The sequence below is a fragment of the Stegostoma tigrinum genome, chromosome 5, assembly GCF_030684315.1.
Source record: "Stegostoma tigrinum isolate sSteTig4 chromosome 5, sSteTig4.hap1, whole genome shotgun sequence".
Classification (NCBI taxonomy): Eukaryota; Metazoa; Chordata; class Chondrichthyes; order Orectolobiformes; family Stegostomatidae; genus Stegostoma; species Stegostoma tigrinum.
In genome coordinates, this window is record NC_081358.1 from 40,994,948 (window position 1) to 41,019,063 (window position 24,116).

Here is a 24,116-nt window from a genome sequence, read left to right on the forward strand (position 1 = left end):
TACCACTTATTCTGAGACTGTCTCATCTGATTCTAGTCATGACAGCCAGAGGAAATGTCCTCCGTGCACTCACCCATTGAACAGTATGAGAATTTTGGATGTTTTGAAACAGTCAGAAAAATTATGCTGAAATTGGGATCCCAGATTGTGGGCAACACAGAGCAGCCATAACTTGCTGAATGACTAAAGAATACCATACCATACCATACAAGGCTTTATACCATACTCCTACTTCTGAGAAATTAGGTGTATGCCCTTATTCTTATGATCAATATAAATTCCCTTTTACAGAGAGAATAAGGTGCCAGTCAGTGTTAGCTGCATCATGCAGCCCTGCATTCTCAATAAATTAGTGCATGAATTTTGCAGGCAACATCTATATCTTGCACTTTTAGATCACTTTTTTGTCCCCTGAAGTTAAATAAAGGATTTAGTATTTTAAGGAAATTCTGTATTAATCAATGGCAGTAAAACAGACATTCTGTGGAGAGCCACACAGTTAATATTGCAAGTCTAGTATAACTCTTCTTCAGAACTTCAACATCCTGAAGAAGTCATACTGGACTCTGGATGTTAATGCTGTTCCACTCTCCACAGATGCTGCTGAACCTGCTGAGTTTCTCCAGCACTTTCTGTTTTACTGCAGATGCTGGAAATCTGAAATATTTTGCTTTTAATAATCAATGGCAAGGTATGTTTACCTGAATGGAAGAATTTTTTTGTACGTCTGAAAATAACTTATTCTTTTTGTTTTGTCTGTTAGGAACACAAGATGTTTCACAGTCCCCAGAACTTACATCGAGTTCTAGTGGTAAACAGGAAATGACACTGACGATTAATAATTCTAATCTCAGTCAGGTACTAGCACAGGCTACCAATGCAGCTTGTGCCAATCCATCAGGAACACCACAAGAGATATCACTCACAATATCAGGTTTGTATTAGCCATGAAGGGTCAAAGCACTGCATGATACCAACATTAGTGAGTGACTGTTATTATTCTGTTTCCACCATAATTTTTGTTGCATTGCTACTAATATCAGACATCAACAAAATTAGAGTAATTTAGCAAATAAGTTAAAACTATGGCAGAAGCAAAATTTGTGTAAAGTATTCACTGGAAGCATAGAATTCAGAGATAGAGTATAGTTTAATATGCATCACTGTTTGGTCGATTACTAATTAGAGTATTGTGCATACATTAGAAAGGATGTAGAAATAACTGAAGAAGGTGCAAAATAAAATCTGCAAGCAAGCTACTAGAATGGAGAGATTACAACTGCCAAGAAAGGCTGAATGGCTTTGAGGTTCAGTGAGCTTTTTTTTAGGAACGATAAGGCTGAAGTATATCAAATTGAAATCTTATCAAAAGATTCTGCAGTAGAAATACAGAAAAGTTGCTCCTGCTTATGGGAAGGCTAAAACTAGGGACCATAAATGTAAGGCAGGCTCTAAATTCAAAAAGAAGCTTAAAGAAACTACAATAGTAAAAGTGTGGAACTCATTAACAAAAGAAGTAGTTGAAGTGAACAGCATGGATGAAATAAAGAGAAGCTAGATATGCAAATAAGAGGGAAATAAGTAGAAAGATGTACTGAAAGGTTGAAACAAAGTAAGGTGGGAGGAAACTAATGCAGAACATAAACACCAGCATGAACGAGTTTTAGCAAATGGCTGTTTCTTTGATGTAAGTTATATGCAAAGTAATGCTATGCAGACTGTGCCAAAACAGGGTAAAGGTAGATTAATACCAAACAAAAACAAAGAACTGGGAATCCTGGAAATCTGAAACAAAAGCAGAGTAGTTAGAGAAACTCAGCAAATGTGGCAGCATCACGGAGAGAAAGCCAAGCCAACATATCCGGTCCAGTGACTCTGCTTCAGAATGTAGATAATATATGGCTGTCAGTGAATTTTACCGAGTACTTCAAGCATGTCAGTTATGTTTCCATATACCCAGAACTCTCAGTCAAGTTCTCTTCTCCAGATCCTGGCACCTAATATTCTGCAGCCATTTTGTTCTGCTAATTGTAGGTACTGTCTTATTAGTAAAGCCGACTTTGCAGTGGAAGTGTACCAAATCAGAAATAATAACTCTGTATTGGATTTTTAACAATTCAATTGCTTTTGTGGGTTCAGGAGAAAATGAAGCAAATTACCTCACTTGAAGATTGTGCCCAAGCAATCGCTAACTCTGGGGGAGGATTGAATGGGTGGCAAGGCACATAGGATTACTTTAGGAGTATGTTACAATCCTTAAAAGAAACTGATTTATTACAGAAGCTTGTTCTAGATCTCTCATGCATAGAAAACATTGCAAAATCATGCAAAATGAACTCACCCGATTTACCTTTCATTTAAATTTATTAGAGGAAATTGATCAGGTTCGTTTTACAGGTGCGTGCTTAAAAATCCAACATTCTACAATGTCCAGGCATACAGCATTGCAAGCTACTTTATAATGATCATGTTTGCAATTTTACTGCTTCAGGTACACTAAGTAGATGTTTGCCCTATGTTATAAAGAGGTGTCAAGGTTATTTAATGTAGCAAATGGGAAAAGCAGGTTTATAAGTAGGAAGTGAAGCTCATTAGCTCTGTCACACTTCTGATCTCACAGTGTAAGATATCCTCGTTGTACATAGGGAAAAAAATGTTTTGGATGATTTTACAATTGGAATGATTTAGGTATACAATAATAACATTGGTGTATGATTGCTGTGAAGTGGAACTCATTGGAAAATAACAAGTATAAATTCAGTTGCAGTACATGCTTGTGCAAAGTTGATGCATTCTTACGATTGGTTTAAGAACAGTTTCATCAGAAGTACCCTATTCTCTGATTTGTCAACCAGCATGGTAAAATTAAATAAAACTCATGCATTTGTTTTGATGAAAGTATTATTCTGATACTGATTATTTCTTAAAGAGCTAGAGGTTAAATAGTTGCTGGCAACAATGATTTCCGTTTAGAAAGTGCACTGCCAAAAGAATAACTCATTTTCTGTAAGTGAGTAGTAACTTTATTGTCATAATTTATTTGGTTACCACGTTGATGAATTAGATAATTTGGAATATTTTCACTGCCTTTGAGTTCATGTGAAGAGCTGCAGTTATCTAAATGCATTAGTGTTCAGTTCAGGTTATTGGAGTTATTCATTAATGTTCAAGTGCAGCTTTTTAAATTGATGTTTGAACATCTGTAAATGTTGGTGTTACATTGATAGTGCATTTACTGTACAGCTTTCTCAACTACTCTTTGAAATCTGTAGATCTGTGTAATTCTATGACAATAGCAGTATATGTCAAAAGCATGTAATCCTGGACTGGAGGTGCATTTTGTTTGAATAATGGCATGTACTGGAACAACACTCCAACATGTGCTTCGAATCAAAACAGAAAATGTAACAGAAATTCAGCAGGTCTGGCACCATTTGTATTCTTGTAAAATCACCGTGCTTCGGAACTCAGCAGTTCCAAAGAGGAGTCATTGGACTTGAAACGTTAACTTTGATTCTCTCTCCACAAATGCTGTCAGACTTGCTAAGTTTCTCCACCACTTTGTTTTTACGTCAGATTTCAAGCGTCTGCAGTATTTTGCTTTTATTTGATGTACTTTGAATCCTTTTGGAAGGTATCACAAGATTACATGATAATTATTGGAAGTATCCTAAAGAGGCTTCAGGGCTGTTTTCTGATTTGTAGTTGTGAACAGCAAAATTCCTTGTATGGAAATTGTTATGTTTTGAGAAATAGGAGGCTGAAGAGTTTTAACAACAGCAGGATCTTTCATAAAGAGGTCTACCTTTTACTGGTGGCAAGATTACTAAACTGATTTGGGTGGAGAATGGCATGTCATCGTCATGTCATGTGATTGGACTGTTAAAGTGACAGTCCACTATACGTACAGAAATACACAACATCCCTCCTCTTTACATCAGAGGTTCCTGCAGCCAAAGCATTCACAAGTTTTACATCATATAGACAACAGTCAGTAGGTAAGATGTTCCAGAGAACATCAATTTTTGTGTGGCTGTTGGCAGTCCTCAGACATTTGTTTATTTTTCTAATTAGCTTTAACTTCTGTTGTTTTAGGTGTACTCGGAACATCATTTCTCGCTGTCTGAGATGACTGACTGTTCAGAGGTTCACACAATGTCATGGTATTCCCCATTAAGGTAGCATTTCCCTGAGATGCTCCAGTTACTGTTCTGTCCTCAGGTGTATCCTGGTCTCCATTTGGTACAGTTATTTGCAGATATTCTGTTAATGGTGTCCCCGGCAAGTTTGATCCAGTACCACTTGGTTGCCAGTTGATCTGCATACCTTCTCTATACTGCATCGCCTCTTGTCTGTGCAGTGTAGGACTCGAGTCCAGTCTGTGCTTCACTGATGGCTGGTACCCACTTCTCACCAATAGTGTAATTCCTTGCCACTACATCTTGACCTTTTTGGAAAACGCAATGTGTGGCCTTCATCTCTTGTTGGAAAACTGGGTTCTGTTGAATCTTGTATCTTCTGATGAATCAAGGGTGTTTTCAGCAAATTACGTGTGTGACTGACACTCTAGCATGAGCAATGGTGGAGAACTTTAAAAATGGTTTACTAACAAAAATTGGCTCAGTCTTTTGGATTGCGATCCCTGTTCTCAAGTTACCCTTCATTGTCGGAACAAACGTTTCCGCCAAACCTGATGTCGTTGGGTGACAAGGAGCTAATCGAATATCTTAAATTTTGTTCAGCTTCAGATAGTTTGTAAACAATCGTGATATAAACTGTGGGCCATTTTTCACATTATTATAAGTAACCAATCCTTGCAAAGATCTCCTCCAGTCTTTCAGCGGTTTCCTCTGAAATGTTGTCTTTGTGATGGCAACTTCAGGCCAATTAGTATGTGCATCAACCATAATGAAAAACAGTGGAGCTTCAAAAGATCTCACCTGCTCAATATGAAATCTTTGCCATGGTCTTTTTGGCCATTCCCATGGTGTAATGGCATTAATGAAGGTGAGTTGCAAACTCTTATATAAGTTGCACATATTCATGCCTTCTCAATTTTGGAGTTAAGCCTTGGCCACTAAAATAGTATCTGTCTATCTCCTTCATTCTGACAATGTAATATTGACCCTTGTGTAGTTGATTTAATACAGGTTTCCTTGCTTGTTGATTGATAACACTTATTCTCCATTGGAGAAATCCTGTTGTATGGACAGCTCTAGCTTCTGAGTGGACATATGGCTACAGTTCTGGGGTTGTTCCTGCGATCTTGTCATGAAGTACCATGTCCATCACTTTTGGTGCTAGTAGATCATTTCTAGTCTATGTCTTAACTTGTCCTGCCTTTACCAAACAGTTCTTTGTTTTTTTTAAAGTGGAAAATGTCTCCGTAAACAAGATAATAAAATGTGAGGCTGGATGAACACAGCAGGCCAAGCAGCATCTCAGGAGCACAAAAGCTGACGTTTCGGGCCTAGACCCTTCATCAGAGAGAAGGGTCTAGGCCCGAAACGTCAGCTTTTGTGCTCCTGAGATGCTGCTTGGCCTGCTGTGTTCATCCAGCCTCACATTTTATTATCTTGGAATTCTCCAGCATCTGCAGTTCCCATTATCTCTAATGTCTCCGTAAAGATCGCTTTTAGTTGACTCATTTGGTAAGTACAAGCGAAAGAGCCAGTCTGCATTTGTATGTAAATTGGATTGCTGATACTTAATTGTAATAGTGAGTTGCAAATGGCTTGCTGCTGGAGAGAGCATTCCTGTATGAGGTCCAAGTATTGTGGTCAATGGTTTGGTCTGTTGGGCAAATTCCTAGCCCTAAAGGTATAAGTAGAATCATCTAATGCCAAAAATAATTCCTCGAGTTTCTTTCTCTAACTGTGCATAGATCATTTCTAATTTATTTAATCATGTTGATGCAAATGCTATTAGCTTCTCTTCATCATTGGGTGATATGTGAGAAATAATAGTTCCTCACGAAGTAGTGATCCCTAGCATGCTGGTTGCAATGGTAACTTTGGGTCAAAATGGATCAGGACATATGACTTTAATAAAACCTCTATGGCTTGTGTAAAAGCTCCTTTGTATTGTTCTTCCCATTTCTAATTCTTGTTTTGGCATAATAAATTATTCAGTGGCTTGAGAATGGTTGTAAGATGTGGAACAAACCTGTCATAGTAATTTGGTAAGCCCAAAAATGATCATAGATAGTTTGCATTTTTAGGTGTTGGTGCCTTGGTTATGGTTTTTAGTTTTGAAGGCACATTGTGCAATCCCCTTAGCATCAAAGACACTACTTATATGTGCGGTACAAGATTTAAAAATTCACATGTCTTTCCTCACTCTTGGTCATAATCTTAAAGTCTGTGCAGAACAGCGTCTGAATGATGGAGATGCTGTTTTTCTCTTCTCCTAGTAACTAAAATATCACCTAGGTATCACTGGACTTGTTCTAATCCACTTAAAATCTGATCTGTGGTATGCTGGAATAATTCAGGCACTGGTCTGGTTACAAATGGAATCCTTTTGTATTTTTTCTTTGTGTTATAAAAATCAAGTATTTCTGCGACTCAGGATCTACATTCATCTGGGGATAGGCTTGATTAAGGTCAATTTTATTGAAAAGCGAACGACCTGCTAGTCCAGCAAATATCATTGAATAAAGGCAAAGGATATTGCTCAGCACACAGTACCGGATTAATAGTGACCTTAAAATCACCTTAGATGCATATTGATCCATCTTTCCTCATCACAGTACAATTGGAATAGCCCAGTCAAATTCATTTACAGGCTTCAAGGACTCCTGTATTGACCAGTCTCTCTACTTCAGCCTTGACTTTGTCCTGATTGCATAAGGCATTGAACTAGCTTCGCAATATTTTTCTTGATTTTCAGTTTGACAGAGATCTTTTCCATGTTTTTGAGATTCCTGATTGAAGACACTGGCATGTTTCTTTAGAATCCGTGGTAGGTCATTCTCAAAATCTGACAAGTGATTTGCTTCAATTAGTTGAGTTTGATTTTCTCCATCAAATTCCTCCCAGTAAACCTGAAATTTTTTTTTTGGTAATGTGTAAGGACTGACTGTATAACTGAACATTTGCCTTGATAATACCCCTTAAAATCACCACTTTGTCTGATAAGTTCTCAGTACAATTTTTGAGGATTCAGGTGCAATGTGACTAAGTTGCTTCTGGTACACACTTTCAGCTATAAATGAAACCACAGTTCCAGTGTCCACCTCCATTCTTACTGGTTTGCTATTCAGTAAGGGAGTGATTCAATGTTAGTTGCTGTCGTCAGCAATGGCCAGTATATTTAATAACAGCTCCTCTTTGGGACTGAGAGTCTAGGCTTTTCTCGTGTCATTTTGTATCATGTAGATTTTCTTCTCACTCTTTGGTTTCTGTTTTATGTTGTTCATGTTTCTTTCTCGAGCATGCCTGTTTATTATGCCCTTATTTTTCCAGCAGTTTTTATCTACAGCTTCTTTGTACCAGCAATTTGCTGTTGACCTATTTTTCCATGTGATCGCAGTTTTGAGCCTGTGTTAATCCTCATTTCTCAGCTGCCATTTTGTGAACTCTCAGACTTGAGCTTAGCTGTTGAGCTTTCTTAGCTGCTGTTTCCAGTGCTTTCTTTAAGCCTAGCTTCTTTTCTATTCGTAAACTCTTATAGATTGTTTCACATGTTGAACCACACACTAGTCTGTCTCTGATTAATTAAGTTGTTTCTTAATCGAAAAATTCTGTTGACTTCTTTATACTAGCTATAAACTAGGAGATAGCTTCATTATCTTGCTGATTGTAGGGGCACAGGGATGACTACCTCTGCTTCAATTCTTAGTACTTCCTCATTTCTTTCCCACAAAACAAGGTATTACTGTTGGTTCAAGTCTTCACCCCTAGCTCAAGATATTTCCCTCTTGAGTAGGGTACTCATTACTCTGTGTCCGTTCAGGATGAAGATTGTGTTAAGGTTCTTCTGCACTGTTATATCCTTTTGTTTTAAATTCCTCGCTGACTGTACCTGCTTCAGCAACTTTTCATTTCTTTTCCTCTATTTTTGAAAATGCATCCGAGGTCTGCTGTGAGGATCCTGATTGTGTTTTTTTTTGGTGATTTAATGGGATTTATCTGGAAGGTCTCAAAGGGGAGATTATCCTTGTCAGCAATTTTCCATTTGCATTACATTGCAAGAAGGAGGCCCAAGTAGGAGCCTTACTAGGGAGGTTTTCATTCTGCAGACGGCAGGATTAGATTAAGTTATTTCCCACTCAGAATGACTGCAGATATCATTTTGATGTCACTTGATCAGACTCGTAAAGTGACAGTCCATCATACTTAGCAAATTCACAACAGAAAATAACAATAACTTTGCCCTGTAACTATAATTGTAGCGTGTCTGTAATAAGTATGAATTATCAAGTCACCTTTAGAAAGCATCCAGTAAAATATTTATAAAGTAAAGTTGGGGCAGATTTCTTTTTACTTGCATTGTATGAAGTGAAATTATGGAGGAAACTATCATTCATTAAAACAAATCAGGTCTTTTTTGAAGAAGAAGTGGTGCATTATCTTGAACTTTTTAAGGTGATTTTATTTCAAACTATGTAACTCTCCATTTCCCTATAGGTCAGGATATCATTCAGCAGCATAGCAGGACTGGTAATGGTGAAATGAATGGAGGGATCCAATTGGAAACGTCAGTGAATAATCAACCTAGTACTGCCACATTGACTATCAGCAATGATCAAATCCTGAATCAGGGAGCTGGCCTTAATACCACGAGTGCTAACATACCAGGTAAGAGGAAGTAACATACCTAATAGGAAAACAGGGACGGGTAAGAATGTTTAACCAGTCATTCTAGCTGTAAAGTACATTTGAGACTATCTGAACAAGAGCTTTTAGTTTTGAATTTGAGGAGATATGTACCTATTGAATATGTATACTTAAATTGCCTACAGGACTTGTAGGTATGAGACTTATCAGACCTCTATTTCACATCTTTGAATTGGGCGCTTAGAACATAAGAGTGTAAGAAATAGGAACAGGAGTTGGCTGTTTGGCCTCTTAAGCCTGCCCTGCCATTCAACGAAATTATCTGTACCTGGTCTCAGCTCCTGTTTTGTGGCAGCTCAGGGTAACTGTCAACTACCTGATATTTCAAAAATCTATCTAGTAAAAGTTAAAGTTGCCATTGTCATAGAGCATAGAAACAGGTCCTTCAGCCCACCATGCCTGTGCTAGCCGAAGAAAACCAGACAGTACTATGCTTGGTCCTTAGCCTACTATGCTATGGCATTTTAAATGCTTATCCAAGTGCTTCTTAAATGTTGTGAGGGTACCTGTCTCCATGACCTCCTCCAGCAGCACATTTCATATTTTTCCCAACCTCTGGGTGAAAAAGTTTTTTTTTAAGATGCTTACTCTTTATCTCTGGTCTTAGACACATCTGCCATGGGGGTAACAATTCTAACAATCTACTCTGTCTATGCCTCTCATAATTGTGTGTACCTCAATCAGATCGTCCTCAGCCTCCTCTGCTCCAAAGAAAACAAACCCAGCATATCCAGACCCTCCTCATAACTTGAGACCATTCATCTCAAGCAACATTCAGATGAATCTCCTGTGCACCCTCTCCAGTGTAATCATGTCTTTTTGATAGTGTGGCGTTCAGAACTGCACACAGTGTTCCATCTGTAGCTTAACAAATGTTTTATAAAGTTGTTAGTAAAAACATGTCCTTGTTCCTATATTCTACACCCTTGCTAATCAAGGCAAGCATCCTATATGCCTTTCACACCCTGTCGACCTTGCTGAAATCTTCAAGGATCTATGAGTTTGTGCAAGAAGGTCCCTTTGTTTCTCAGTACTCCTTAGGGACTTAACGTTCACTATGTATATCCTTCCTTTATTAGATCTTCCTTAAGCCATTCAAGAAGGCACATGGCATGCTAGCCATCAAGAGTATACAAATTATCATGTTGCAGCTGCGTAAAACTTTAGGACACGTTTGGATATTGTGTACAGTTCTGTTTGCCACACTACCAGAAGGATGTGTACGCTGTGGAGAAGACGCAGAAGTGGTTTTCCAGGATGTAACGGTAGTAGATTCGCCAACTTTAGGTACATTTAAGTTGTCATTGGACAAGCACATGGACGTACATGGAATAGTGTAGGTTAGATGGGCTTGAGATCGGTATGACAGGTCGGCACGACATCGAGGGCCGAAGGGCCTGTACTGTGCTGTAATGTTCTATGTTCTATGTTACTTGCTTTGGAAGATATTAGCTATGAGGAGAGATTGGACTTGATTTGTTTTCATTTGAATGTCATAGGATGATGACTATCTTGAAAGAAGTTTACAATGTTTGAGAGACATGGATAGAATGGATAGTTGGAGTCTTTTTCCCAGGTAGAAATGTTAATTACTGGGGACAAAAAAAATTTGAGGTAAAAGGGACTAAGTTTAAAGGAGAAGTCAGAGGTAGGTTTTTTCACATGGAAGGTGGTGAGTGCCTGGAATGACCTGGCAGAGGAGGTGGTGATGGAGGATGGAAGAGCAATGTTTAAGAGGCGTCTTGACCTATATGAAAAGGCAGGGAATAAAGAGATATAGGGACAGTGAAGAAGCAAAAGGTTTTATTAAGGAAGGACTGTAGGCGCAGTATTGGTGGGCTGAAGGGCCTGTTCCTGTACTGTAGTGTTCCTTGATCTTTGTTCTAAAAACATCACCTTGCACTTACTAGGATTAAATTTCACCTGCCTTTGTTGCGCCCAATTTACCTACTGTTCAATATCAGACTAGCCCGAAACCATCCTCCTCACAGTTAACAACACTACTAATTTTTGTGACATCTGCAGACTTATTAATTATAACTAATTACATTCACATCCACATCATAAATATACACAACAGCAAGGGCTCCAGCACAGATCCCTATGGGACACCGTTGGTCACAGTCTTCGAATCACAAAAATATCCCTCCACCGTCATCCTTTGCCTCCTATTTGCAAGCCAATTTTGGATCCAGTTTGCCAGCTTGACTTGGATCCCATGGGCTGTTATCTTTCGGACCAGCCTTCCATGTGGAACCTTGTCAAAAGTCATACTGAAGTCCGTGTAAACCACATGAACTTCATTACCCCCAGACGAGAGTTCAGACGAATGAGGGGGGATCTCACAGAGACTTATAACATTCTGACAGGACTGGACAGGGTAGAATCAGGGAGGATGTTCCCGATGTTAGGTGTGTCCAGATCCAGGGATCACAGTATGAGGATTTGGGGTAGACAATTTAGGACAGGGATGAGGAGACATTTCTTCACCCAAATAGTGGTAAGCTTGTGGAATTCATTACCACAGGAAGTAGCTGATGCCAAAACATCGAATATATCGAAGTGGTGACTAGATACGGCCCTTGGGGTGAATGTGATCAGAGGTTATCAGGGAAAAGCAGGATTTGACTGTTGAGTTAGATGATCCGCCATGATTGTGAAGAATGGCGGAGCAGGCTCGAAGGCCACCTCTTTCTTCTATCTTTTTTGTTACCTGAGGTGAGCCCAGCTTGCTAAACGTGCTATCCATAACGTCTTCAGCATCATGGATACCCCATAGTGAGCCCACTCCAGCTCCAGCTGCTCCATGTGATCAATCAGGAGCTGTGGCAAACACGCTTCCTGTGTACTGGTCACACTGAAAGTGTCCATGATCTCGCACATATTGCAGGAGGTGTGTTCCACAGGACTCAGTTCTCCTCCTATTGTGAATCCTATAACACCACAGACATTCAAGCAGAATTAACCTTCTTGAACTGTCGAGTCTGCATCGCCATTCGATAATGGTTGGTAGTTTTGTCATCTCCATGTTCCTGGCTTCTCCCTGAAACTCTTGATCGCCTTACCAGTCGAGAACCTATCTGTCTCTGTTAAATATACTCAATGACTTTGCCTCCAAAACCCTGTGTGGCAGTGAGTTTCACAGATTAACCACCCTCTGGCTCATCTCGGTTCTCAAGCGATGGCTCTTCTCTCTGAGGCTCATTTACTATTGGAAACATCTTGTCCACATCCGCACTATCCAAAGCCTCTCGGTAATCTGAGAGTTTCAGTCAGTTCCCTCTCATCTGTATAAACTGAATTGATTACAGTCGGAGTCCTCAACTGCTCCTCATGTAATAAGCCCTTCATCCCTGCAATCATTCTTGCAGACCTCCTCTGGACTGCTCCAAAGCCAGCACATCCATCCTTAGATATTGGGTCCAAAACTGCACACAGTATTCCAAATGTGGTCTGACCAGAACCTTCTACAGCCTCACGAGTACTTTCTGTCCTTGTATTCTGTCCCTCTTAAAATGAATACTAACATTGCATTTGCCAACTGAACCTGCACGTTAACCTGAAGAGAATTCTGAACTAGGACTCCCAAAGTCTTTTCCCATTTAGAAAATAGAATGCGCTTTTATTCTTCCTACCAAAGTGTATAACTTCACACTTTCTCACATTTGTATTCCATCTGCCACTTGTTTGCCAACTTACCGAGCCTGCCCAAGTCATTCTGCAGCCTCCCTGTCGCCTCACCACTACCTGCCCCTCCACCTACATTTTGTGTGATCTGCAAACATGGCCGCAATACCCTCAGTTCCAGATTGTTAATGTACAGTGTGAAGAATTATGGTCCTAACATGGACTGCTGTAGAACTTGACTAGTTACCTGCTGCCATCCTGGAAAAGGCCCCTTAATACCCACTCTCTGCCTTCTGCCAGATAACCAATCCTCTATTCATGTCAGTCTCTTGTCCCTAACACAATAGGCTTGCATTTGCAGCCTCCTGTTCAACATCTTCTCAGAGGTCTTATGGAAATCGAAATAGATCACATCCGTTGGCTAACTTGCTTGTTAGTCCTCAAAGAATTCTAACAGATATGTCAGGCATAATGTCCCCTTGACACAGTTGTGCTATCTCAGCCCTATTTTACCATACGCTTCTAATTACTCCTTAGTCTCATCCTTAGTAATGGACTCTAAAATCTTACCAATGACCAAGGTCAGCCTGTAATTTCCTATCTTTTGCCTTACTCCCTTCTTATACAGGGCTGTTACATTAGCCATTTCCCAGTCCTCATGGACCCTCCATGACTCCAGTCATTTTTGAAAGATCACCACCAATGCCTCCACAATGTCCTTACCTACCTCCTTGAGAACTCTGGGCTATAGACCATCTGGTCCGGGTGATTTATTCACCTTCAGACCTTTCAGCTTTTGCAGCACTTTCTCCTTAGTGATGACCACTAGGCTCAGCTCTGCCCTTTGACTCTATTGAAGTTCTGGAATGCTGCTCGTGAATTCCACTGTGAAAACTGATGCAAAGTACTTATTCAGTTCATCCACCATTTCTTTGTTTCCAGTTACTACTTCTGCAGCCTCATTTTCCAGCAATCCAATGTGCAGTCTTGCCTCTGACCTTTTTAAGATACCTTTCTAAAAAAAACCTCAACAAAAACCACTTCATCTCTCTTACTGTGCATTATAAATCAGCCAGCCAGCCAACTGAGCTAACGGACCCTACCTCCTCTTCCAATGCTTTCAGTGATCTAACCCGTACAACCCTGAGATAGTGAATTCCAGACATACATTACCCTTTGTACAAAGAAATGCCTTTGCATCTCAGTTTTAAATGAGTGTCCCTTTATTCTGTAAATATGTCCCCAAGCTCAAGATTCCCTTTTCATGGAAATAACTTCCCAGCATCTACCCTGTCAAGCCCCATCAGAATCTTGTATGTTTGAATAAGATTTTTTCAAACTCTGATGAATAAAAACATAATCTGTTTAGCTGTTCTTGATAAGTCAACCACTTCATCTCAGGATAAAACAACTTCTCTTTTTGTTCCCGATTTACAGCATTTGTAGTTCTTTCGGTTTTCACTTCATCTCAGGAATCAGCTTAGTGAATTGCTTTTGAACAATACTCAGTGTATTTTTTTTAAATATGGTGGCACAGTGGCTCAGTGGTTAGCACTGCAGCCTCACAGCACCAGGGACCCGAGTTCAAATCCAGCCTCGGGCAACTGTCTGTGTGGAATTTGCACAGTCTCCCCGTGTCTGCGTGGGTTTCTTCCGGGTGCTCCGGTTTCCTCCCACAGTCCAAAGATGTGCAGGCTAGATGGATTGGCCATGCTAAATTGCCCGTAGTGTTCAAGGATGTGTGGGTTATAGGTCTGGTTGGGATGCTCCAAGGATCGGTGTGGCCTTGTTGGGCCAAATGGCCTGTTTCCACACTGTAGGGAATCTAATCAAACTGAACATAGTGCAACTTCAACCACATCCTGCGTTGTAACAAGTCTTCTCTGTTTTTAAACACCATTCCCCTGAGCAATAAAGCCCATAATTACATTTGATATCATAATTACAAATGATATCTAACAGTTCCCCTTTATCAACTCTACTTACAACATCCTTAAAGAACTCTAGCAATTTTGTCAAATATGATTTCCCTTCCACAAAACCATGTTGTTTGTGTTTGATTGCATTAAGTTTCCACTATTTCTTAATAATGAACTCACTTTCCTAATGACGGATGTTAGATTAACTGGCCTATAATTTCAACTTTCTGTCTCCCTCCCTTCTTGAATAATGGCTCCATGTGGACTGTTTTTCCAATCTGCTGGAACACATCTGGAATCCAGTATTTCTTGAGTATTTTGACCATGCCTCCTTTTTATCTCAGCAGCTACTTCCTTTAAAGTCCTTTGATGCAGGCTATCCAGTTTGCCTTTGGTGCTTTGTAAACTTAAAACATTTTGATTGTCAAAAGCCTAACTTTCTTGGGAGAAATTTGACTTTTTTAGGAGTCATTGTGGTGAGTAACTGGTGAGCAATACAACGTCACTGTTCTTGTAGGATCTTTTCACAAGATTAGGCCGAAAACAATGGATTGTAGATGCTTATTTCACAGTTAGTTAGCCAATGGCAGTTCAGAGTTTTAGCCCTGATCTAGAATAGTATTGCATATTAACAGCCATCTAACAATAATTCTAGTACTGTGTGTCTTACGTACTATAACCTCAAAGGATTATTGGTTTAAACAGGCCGCTAATAGTAAAAATTTGTTTGGATATTTTCTGGTATTTGTTGTGCGCCTTGAGTCAAATATCTTGTTAAGTCAAGGTAGAAGTTCTGAGACTCTAAGTATTGTACAGAGAAAAATTAATGAATGATGAAAAAAAGTAGATCATTCACCATATGTTCTGTATTCCAGGAATTGATACAGGATAGAGGAACTAATTCAGCGTTGGTTTTGCATCCCTTACAGGGTTGAGTTCAACTGCCAACAGTTTGGCATCTTCCCTCACTACTTCACTTTCCCAAGCCACTGTCCCTACCCAAAGCCTTGAGATGTCATCTGCTAATGTGGGTGGGGAAGGCAGTGTTACTCTTACTTTGACTGACACTCAGAGCATGCTATCTACTGGCCTAGACACAGTCACACTCAACATAGCTGCTCAGGTAAGGATGAACCAACAAGTCCCATCCAGACAGTAAAGCATTTCATTATTTTTAAAGTTTTCATTTAATAGTTGAGAGTATATTGATACTTATGGTGGGTCTTGTGGTTTGTAACTTGTAGATTCCCCTCTGTCGCTCATATTTATGCAGAGACCTTCAGTAGCAAATATCATTACTCTCTCCGATATGAAACAAAAGCCTTTTTCTGATGTTATTCCTGGTAAAATACCATAGGGACAAAGTTAAATGCCTCAGAGTAAAATAGAACACAAACTTCTCAGATTTGAAGATCTAAATGTATAAGAATTGAATTTTGGTGGCTGGTTGGCCACATTTCAATGACAGCATATAGAAAGTCAACAATTTGCCTTATAACATCTCTGTGTGTAATTATACACCACCTTAATGAGAAAAGGTGCACCACGGAGGCATTATAGAATGATATAGGACACCATACCACATAATGGAAGGTTAGGACAGGTGATGAAGAGCATAGTCAAAGGAGAGCTCTTTTAAGAGGGCAATCTAAGCAAAGAGGTTTTAGGAAGGAAATTCGAGAGCTTGTGGGCCAGGTAGTTGAAGACACACGATTAAAATTGGGCTTTCTTCTGTTTGTTAGCTGGGTAGGACAGCTGCAGAGATTTAACCAATATTTTCTTAGTAATTCACTTGTCTCAAGAATATCACTTTGATGTTTCATCCATTACCTCATACTTCTTCCATTGAAAAAACACAGAGCAAACCTTCAATTAGATAGAAACCATCACCTTATCAGTGGATAGTGTATTAATAAAGAGGAAAGGAACAAAACACAATTAGGAAAAAAGACTGAAATTTATCTCATGAGCTTTAATTATTTCCAAAAATTCTTTAATATTGGAATGTCTTAAATCTTCAAGCATAACACTCTTAAGGATTTTAGTAAATTGTTGCAGGAAGCACTTTGCAACCAACAGCACAAAACCTGATGTGGTAAATGATTGCAGGACATGGATATGGTTTAAACAAAACTAATTCCATACTGCATTTCAAATGCAAACATAAGGAGGCTGTGAAGACGTTATGTACTACATGTCACCAAGAAGAAAGAGATTACAGACTTTTGTTAAATAAAGAACCACACAGGAAAGAAAAAGAGGCCACTCAACCCATCATACTGTGTCAGCTTTTTAAAACATCTATCCAATTAGTTCCAATGCACTTATTCTTTCCTCATAGCACTGCATTTTTTCTCTTTGCAGGTTCATCTCTAATCCCCTCCAAAAGTTGCTACTGTATTTGGTTCCACAATCATTTCAAGCTGTGTTGTCTGTTCCATAAATCCCTGTGTAGAGTATTTCTTCTTGTGCACACATAGTTCTCTATTTAGTTTAGGGCATTAAATATTTTAAACTAACTCAAAACAAACCTGATCCTAAAAAGGTGAGACTTGACAGGTTTGCAGTAGTTTCTAAATTTACATAGTGGTTGGATAAAAGGTGAAAGAGCTATCTGTAACAACACTAACAACTTGTATTCGTACTGCATCATCTGTGTGGTAAAGGTTCCGAGTTGCTTGACAGTGTATTGTCAAACAAAACTTGACCCCAAGTCACATAAGGAGATAATTAAGGCAGATGACCAAAAATGTGATCAAAGAGATGTCTTCAAAGAAGAGAAGAAAGTGAGATATAAGGAAATAATTATAGAGCTTTAGTGCTTTAGCAGCTATTTTCACAGTCGAAAAGCTGGTGCAGTGGAAAGCCTGAATGCATAAAAGGCGAAAATTGGATTAGTGGAGAGATCTTGAAGGGTTATTGGCCTGGCCTATGTAAAGTTGTAGCGATACGGAGAAGCAAGGCCACAGGGGGATTTAATCACAAGTTAAAAAAATGTAATATTTTAAAACTTTTACAAGGTGCAGTGCCAAACGGTTTACCACGGCAATTTTATGAAGCAGTTTTATAAGAATAGAGATGAAGTAAGCTCAGAAAGACAAATGTATTTAAATGTAATGAATAAGCCCAATTTTCTAATTTTAGAAAGGGATTTGAAGCTAGTAATGATATAGAGAAAAATAGACCCTGATATGTTTCACAGCAAATGTTCACAGTTCAGATGGATTTACTGGCTCTGTTAATAACATCGCAGATGTGTAGCTCTCAATTTTAGTGTTCAGTAATTGAACATTACAGCCATTCTGCAGACAACAATGTGATGTTTAGAATGGTGACTATCTAGAACAGGTACTTTGAAATGTCGGTGCCTTAGACTTTTTATAAAATTTCAAAATCATCATCTACTGTTTGCTACAAATTTATTTATAGTAAAAGATTTAAAACATGTTTTTAAGCTTTTGTGAAATATTTAATGTAGAATATGCTGACTGAATTGAAAATGAAATAGTGTTATTACAGAAGTATTATTAATGGTGGAGCAAAACATTTGTTTTGTTTGTGTAATTATGTCTGGTAATTTTAATCGTTTGCTCTTCAAAAACAGGGGCAACAATTTCCAGCAGTGGTCCCTGAAGCAACTCTCCCAGGCCAAAGTGGATCAGCTCATCCGCAAGTTATATTGGTCAGTCAGGCACCACAGGATTCAGCTGGTACACAAGATGAGACGGCCTCATACCAGGTACAGAACAGCGATTTAAAGGAAAAGTACATAGAATGATCCAACATGGGGTGAGGGCAATACCCAGTTGACGTTTTGATAGAGCTACCCAATTACTAAGTGTTAACTATAATAAGGCCTTTCATAAGGCCCGCGTGGCAGGTCAATCATGGAAGTTAGGTTGTATGGGATCGAGGGAGAGCTAGCTAATTGGATTCAAAATTGGCTCTGGTCGGAGGCAGAGGTTGTTTCTCACACTGAAGGCCTGTAACTAATGATGTGCCACAAGGATGGGTGCTGGGACCTTTGTTATTTGTTATTTACATAAATGATCTGAATGTGAATGTACAAGGCATGATTAATAAGTTTGTGGATGATACAAAATTAGAAGGTATTGATGATAGTGAGGAGGGTTATCAAAAATTACAGCGGGATCTTGATCATATGGGAGAGTGGGTTGAGGATTGGCAAATGTATTTCAATATGCTTAAGTGTGAAGCGTTGTACTTTGCAAAGTCACACTAAGGTAGGACTTATAAATGGTAAGATCCTGAAGAGTGTTGTGGAGCAGAGGAACCTAGGAGTACATTGTTCATTGAAAGTGACATCACAGGTAGACAGGGTGGTGAAGAAGGCATTTAGCATGTTGGTCTTCATTGGTCCAGGCATTGAGTATAGGAGTTGGGATGTTATGTTACAGTTGTATAAGTCGCTGGTGAGGCCGCATTTGGAGTATTCTGTACAGTTTTGGTTAACCTGTTATAGGAAAGACATTTTTAAAGTATGCAAAGAAAATTTACGAGGATGTTGACAGAACTAGTAGGCCTGAGGATACGACTTTATTCCTTAGAACGTAGGAGAATGAGAGATGACCTTAATGAGGGATGAATGCATATAGTCTTTTTCCCAGGGATGGGGAGTTGAAAACTAAAGGGCATAGCTTTAAGGTGAGAGGGGATAGATTTAAGAAGGACCTGAGGGGCAACTTCTTCACGCAGAGAGTGGTGCGTATATGGAAAGTGGTTGAGGTAGATACAATTGCAACACTTAAAAAAAAATTAGGAAAGGCTCATGGATGAGAAGAGTTTAGGGGAGTATGGACCAAATGTGGCCAATTGGAACTAGCTGAGAGGGCACCATTGTTAGCATGGACAAGTTTGGGCCGAAGGGCTTGTTTCTATTCTGTATTACTCTATGACTCTACTCCCGTGCCTCTACTCTTTCCCCATATTTCTGCAAGTACTTAAGTACCTCAGTTTTCACCAATTATCTTTAATCTGTGATCGTTAATTACAGATCATAGCGCCAGTGGAAATAGTTTCTCCCTAACCAATATGTCTCATACCATCGGCACGGTGGCTCAGTGGTTAGCACTGCAGCCTCACAGCGCCAGGGACCCGGGTTTGATTTCAGCCTCGGGCGACTGTCTGTGTGGAGTTTGCACACTCTCCCCTTGCGTGCGTGGGTTTCTTCCGGGTGCTCCAGTTTCCTCCCACAATCCAAAGATGTGCAGGCTAGGTGGATTGGCAATGCTAAATTGCCCATAGTGCTCAGGGGTGTGTGGGTTATAGGGGAATGGGTGTAGGTGGGATGCTTCAAGGGGCAGTGTGGACTTGTTGGGCCGAAGGGCCTGTTTCCACACTCTAGGGAATCTAATCTAATCCCCATTAAGTTCCCTTTGATTTTATTTGCGGTAAGGAAAATAATGCCAGTTTCTACAATTTCTCAGCGTAAGTAATTAAGGATGTAACTCTAAAGTAATTTACTGTGAATAGCAACATGGTTTGGTCTGCTAAACTTTTGATTTGTTACTACATGATGCCTAAAGTTTGAGCATAGTTTAGGTTAAGGAAGAGATTTAGAAAATCATTTGGCTAGATTAGAAAGTAGGTGGCAGAGTGTGAAGCAGGAACAGTGTTGGTATTCATTGAAATTTAAGTAGGTAAAAAACACTAATTTTGCTGTGATGTAAACAACATTTGCGATAGAGTGCCACTTGGGAAGGCCCAAAGATGCACAACTTTTGTGAATGGCAAATGTTGACTCAGGCCAATACATCTACAGGAAGTGTCTTCAACTGAAATACCTGAACTTGAGTTTAAAACTTCAGATAAGGACAATACAAAGAGTTTTGGAGCAAGAGTTTCCACTCACTCTGCTGAGATATAGGGAATGAGTTACAGGGAGAAGTGAATGGTAATCATCTAAATGTCAGGACAAGCAGGGATATTTGAAGGAAATGATCTGGTCCAGCAAATTTGAAATACTTCCTGTTGGGAAGGTGATGACTCTGGTGAGTAGGATCTTCAAGATGTTATAAGGTCGTGCTTGAGAATGGAACTCTCATTCTGGTGGAGACATTTGAAATGTTGAGGTAGTTTCTTGTAGAGCACTTCTATTTCTTATCATTAGACTCACCAGCTCCTTTTCTTCAAGAAAATGTTTTATTAAAAAGAGCATACCTATATGACTGGACCAGAATTGTTTCACTCACTTTTTTTTCTTGTTTTAAATGTTTTCACTGTATTTTGCTTTGGTATCTGGGCTAGAGTTTATTGTCCATCTCTAATTACCTTTGGAAAGAAGACCACTGCAGTTCATGGGGAATGGGCACAATCGATGCTGTTAGCAATGGAGTTCCTGAATTTTGACCCAGTGACAGTAAAAAACCAGCAATATAGGTCCAAGTCAGGATGGTGTGTGGTTTGGAGGGGAATCACTGCCATGTGTCACCTGCCCTTGTTTCCTACATGGTAGAGATCATGGATTCGGAATATGCTGTTAAAGGAGCTGTTGTGATTTCTGCAGTGTGTCTTGCAAATGGTTGCACTGTTACCTATATGTGCCAGCATTGGAAGGAATGGATGTTGAATATACTGGATGGGACGCTAATCAAATGGACTGCATTGTCCTAGGCCGTGTTGAGCTTAATCAGTGTTGCTGGAGCTGTATTTCTCCAGATAAATGGAGAATATTTCAGTCACACTCCTGACTTATGCTTTTTAGATGGTGGGCAGGCTTTGGGGAGTCAGACACTGACTGCATGTTGAGCCACAGCATTTACATGGCAAGTCCAGTTCCATTTCTGGACAGTGGTAACCCTCAGAATATTGATTGTGGGGCAGCCAGTAATGGCAATGTAATTGAATGCCAATGGACAGTGGTTGGATTGTTCCTTGTTTGAAATGGCACTGCCTAACACTAGTGTGATGCATTAGTTTGATTCCATTTGTCAGACAAAGCCCAATGTTGTTCAAGTAATCATGCATTTTGGAAAGGACTGCTTCCGTATCTGAGGAGTTATAAATGAACAGTGTTCAGCACTAATCGCCCATGACCACCTTCATCTTTTGGCATCACTTTTTGGAAGGTCATTGATGAAGCAGCAGAAAATGGTGGGTTTACAGCAGTACCTGAGGGACTCTTATAGTGATGCCCTGGGATTGAAGTGATTGACCTCTAACAACTATCTTCATTTGTGCTGAGTGTGATTCCATGTAGGGGAGGGTTTTCTCCTCTATTTCCATTTGAGTTGTAGTAGGGCTCCTTGATGCCATATTCTGTCACATTCTGTTTTGATGTCACGGATAGTTGCATTCGCCTTGCTTCTGGAGTTCAGTAGTTTTGATCATGTTTGGACCAATGCAGCAGTGTCAGAAGCAGACTGGCTTGGCTCTATTCATTGTAAACACTTCTTTCTGCTGAGAAAATTCAGCTTGATATCATGTTTAACAAACCTTTACCTCACTTTAATGATAACTGGAGGTAAACTGATGGGACATTAATTGGTTAAATTAGATTCAACCTACAGGATATACCATGCAGATCTCCATGTTTCTGGTCACATGTGCCTGTGTTGTGGCTGTACTAGAACAGCAGTTAATGCTGGAGCACAGCTCTTCAGTATTATTCCTCGAATATTGTGAGGCCTGTAGCCTTTGCCATGTACAGTACCATCAGCCATTTCTTGATATCATGTGAAATGAATTGAATTGGTTGAAGACTGAAACCTCTGATGCTGAAGTAGATTGTCCATTGACACTACTGGCTGAAAATAGTTGCAAATACTTCAGCCTGGACTTCTGCACTGATATGCTGGGCTCCCCCATCATTGAGGATGTAGACATTGTGGAGCCACCATCTCTTAAATATCCTTCACCATTCATAGCTGGGTGTGGGAGGGATTGCAGAGCAATCTGATCTGTTGATTATCAGATTGCCTAGCTTTGTCTACTTCCGTTGTTTGGCATGCAATTAGCCATGTGTTAAAACTTCATATGTTGACAGGTCACCTTTTTTTGGTATGCCTTCCGTTGTTCCTGGCACACTTTGCTGCACTCTTCCTTGAATCAGTGTTGATTCTCTGGCTTGATGTTAAAGTTAGAATTAGGGATATGCCAGGCCATATGGATGGATAATGTTCCGTTGTTGGTTCCTAAAACCAAATGAATGCCCAGTTTTGAATTCCTACTTATATTCAAAGACAATCACATTTTGCAGGGTGATAGTGTCATGTGAAGCTTCTACTTTGTTTCCACAAGGACTGTGCCGTGGTCATTCTCACTGATACTGTCATGGAAAGATACATCTGCAGAAAATAGTTTTTGTAATGACAATGCCGAATAGATTTTTCCGTCTTGTTAATTCCTCACCATATCTCCCACAGATCCAGTCTCACAAGGTACAAGTGTCAGTAAGTTGAACTTTTTGACAAACTGGCAACATTTAACATGTACAGGAGAAATGCAAAACAGCTTGAATTAAAATTTGAGTGCAAGCAAAGATAGGCATTCAAGGGGTGGGACTTGCTTCTTTCAAGTCATGTGGTTCCAGTGAGAGAGTGCGATGTAAAATACACTCAACTCCCAGAAGTGAAGTCAGAAAACTAAATGGTCAAAACAGCAACTAATCTTTAACTCATGACTGAGGCCTTTTAGAAGGTGCAAATAATGGATCCCTTCCTACTTGTTAGTGCCATGAGTTTTGGATAAGATTTTAAATTGAGACCCAGTCTGCTGTTGGAGTAGCCGCAAAAGTAGGTGTGTTTGAAAGAAGAACAAGGCCACTTGACTGGGTGCCTTAATAGGCATGCCTCGGTAGCCACCAAAATATCTTATCTGTAATTTTTATGAAACTGTTGGCAGTTAAATGATTGCTTATAAGTCCTTGAAGTGTCCTAAAGACATGAAAGGTGCTGTGTAACTGCAGGCTCTAGTTTTGAATGAGCATGAGGACAACCAATATAATTCCATGTCCACTGTGGATTTATTAAGATAAATAACTGCATCATCCACATCAGTTAACATCAGTTTTATTTTGAGTTCAATGATCTCATTGAAGGTCGGCTAGGAGCTGCCTGTTTGTTACATGATTGCTGCTGCTGCTGCTGCTGCTACAGTAAGCTAGGATGTCCATAGTGTCAAAATGCCTTACAACAATTATGTATTTATGTAGCATTTTTAATGTAGATAATCACAGTACTGATTTATCAAACAAAATTTGATTCCATGTCACTTTGGGAAAGAATTCTGGGGCATGGCTGCTAGTGATGCTAGTTAGTAAGTTAGGGTTACTTAAGAGCCAGAAATAAAGGAGCAGTAAGGCTGGAAGAGACAATGGAAACTAGTTGAGGCATTTTGCGTCTAGGCCACCCATGAAGAATAACTACTTGGGGAAGTACTAAAGGGTGTCATAGAACTATATAGTGTCAGATCCTTTTTGATTCCATTCAGAATTGAAAAGTTGATGAGAATATAGCAGTCAAAAAACAGATTTATCTTGGTTAGCTGGACAGCTGATTTACAATGCAGAATGATGAGAACACACGTGGGTTCAATTCCGACACCAGCCAAGGTTACCATGAAGGGGTTCTCCTTTTCAACCACCCCCCTCACCTGCGATGAGGTGACCCTCAGGTTAAACCACTACCTGTCATCTCTATAATGAGAGAGGAACCTATGGTCTGGTAGGATTATGACAAGTTTACCTTTTATCTCTCTAATTTTATATGCA

At 39.7% G+C, this 24,116-nt stretch overlaps 1 protein-coding gene across 1 annotated transcript in view; it reads left to right on the top strand.

Moving 5' to 3' along the window:
* LOC125451629 (zinc finger protein 236-like) overlaps nucleotides 1–24,116 on the top strand; it is a 136,744-nt gene that overhangs the window by 100,709 nt on the left and 11,919 nt on the right. The window contains exons 25-28 of the mRNA XM_048528975.2: nucleotides 764–934; nucleotides 8,631–8,801; nucleotides 15,316–15,509; nucleotides 17,991–18,125. Of these exons, the coding sequence (XP_048384932.1) occupies nucleotides 764–934; nucleotides 8,631–8,801; nucleotides 15,316–15,509; nucleotides 17,991–18,125 (671 nt within the window). The remainder of the gene's footprint in view (nucleotides 1–763; nucleotides 935–8,630; nucleotides 8,802–15,315; nucleotides 15,510–17,990; nucleotides 18,126–24,116) is intronic.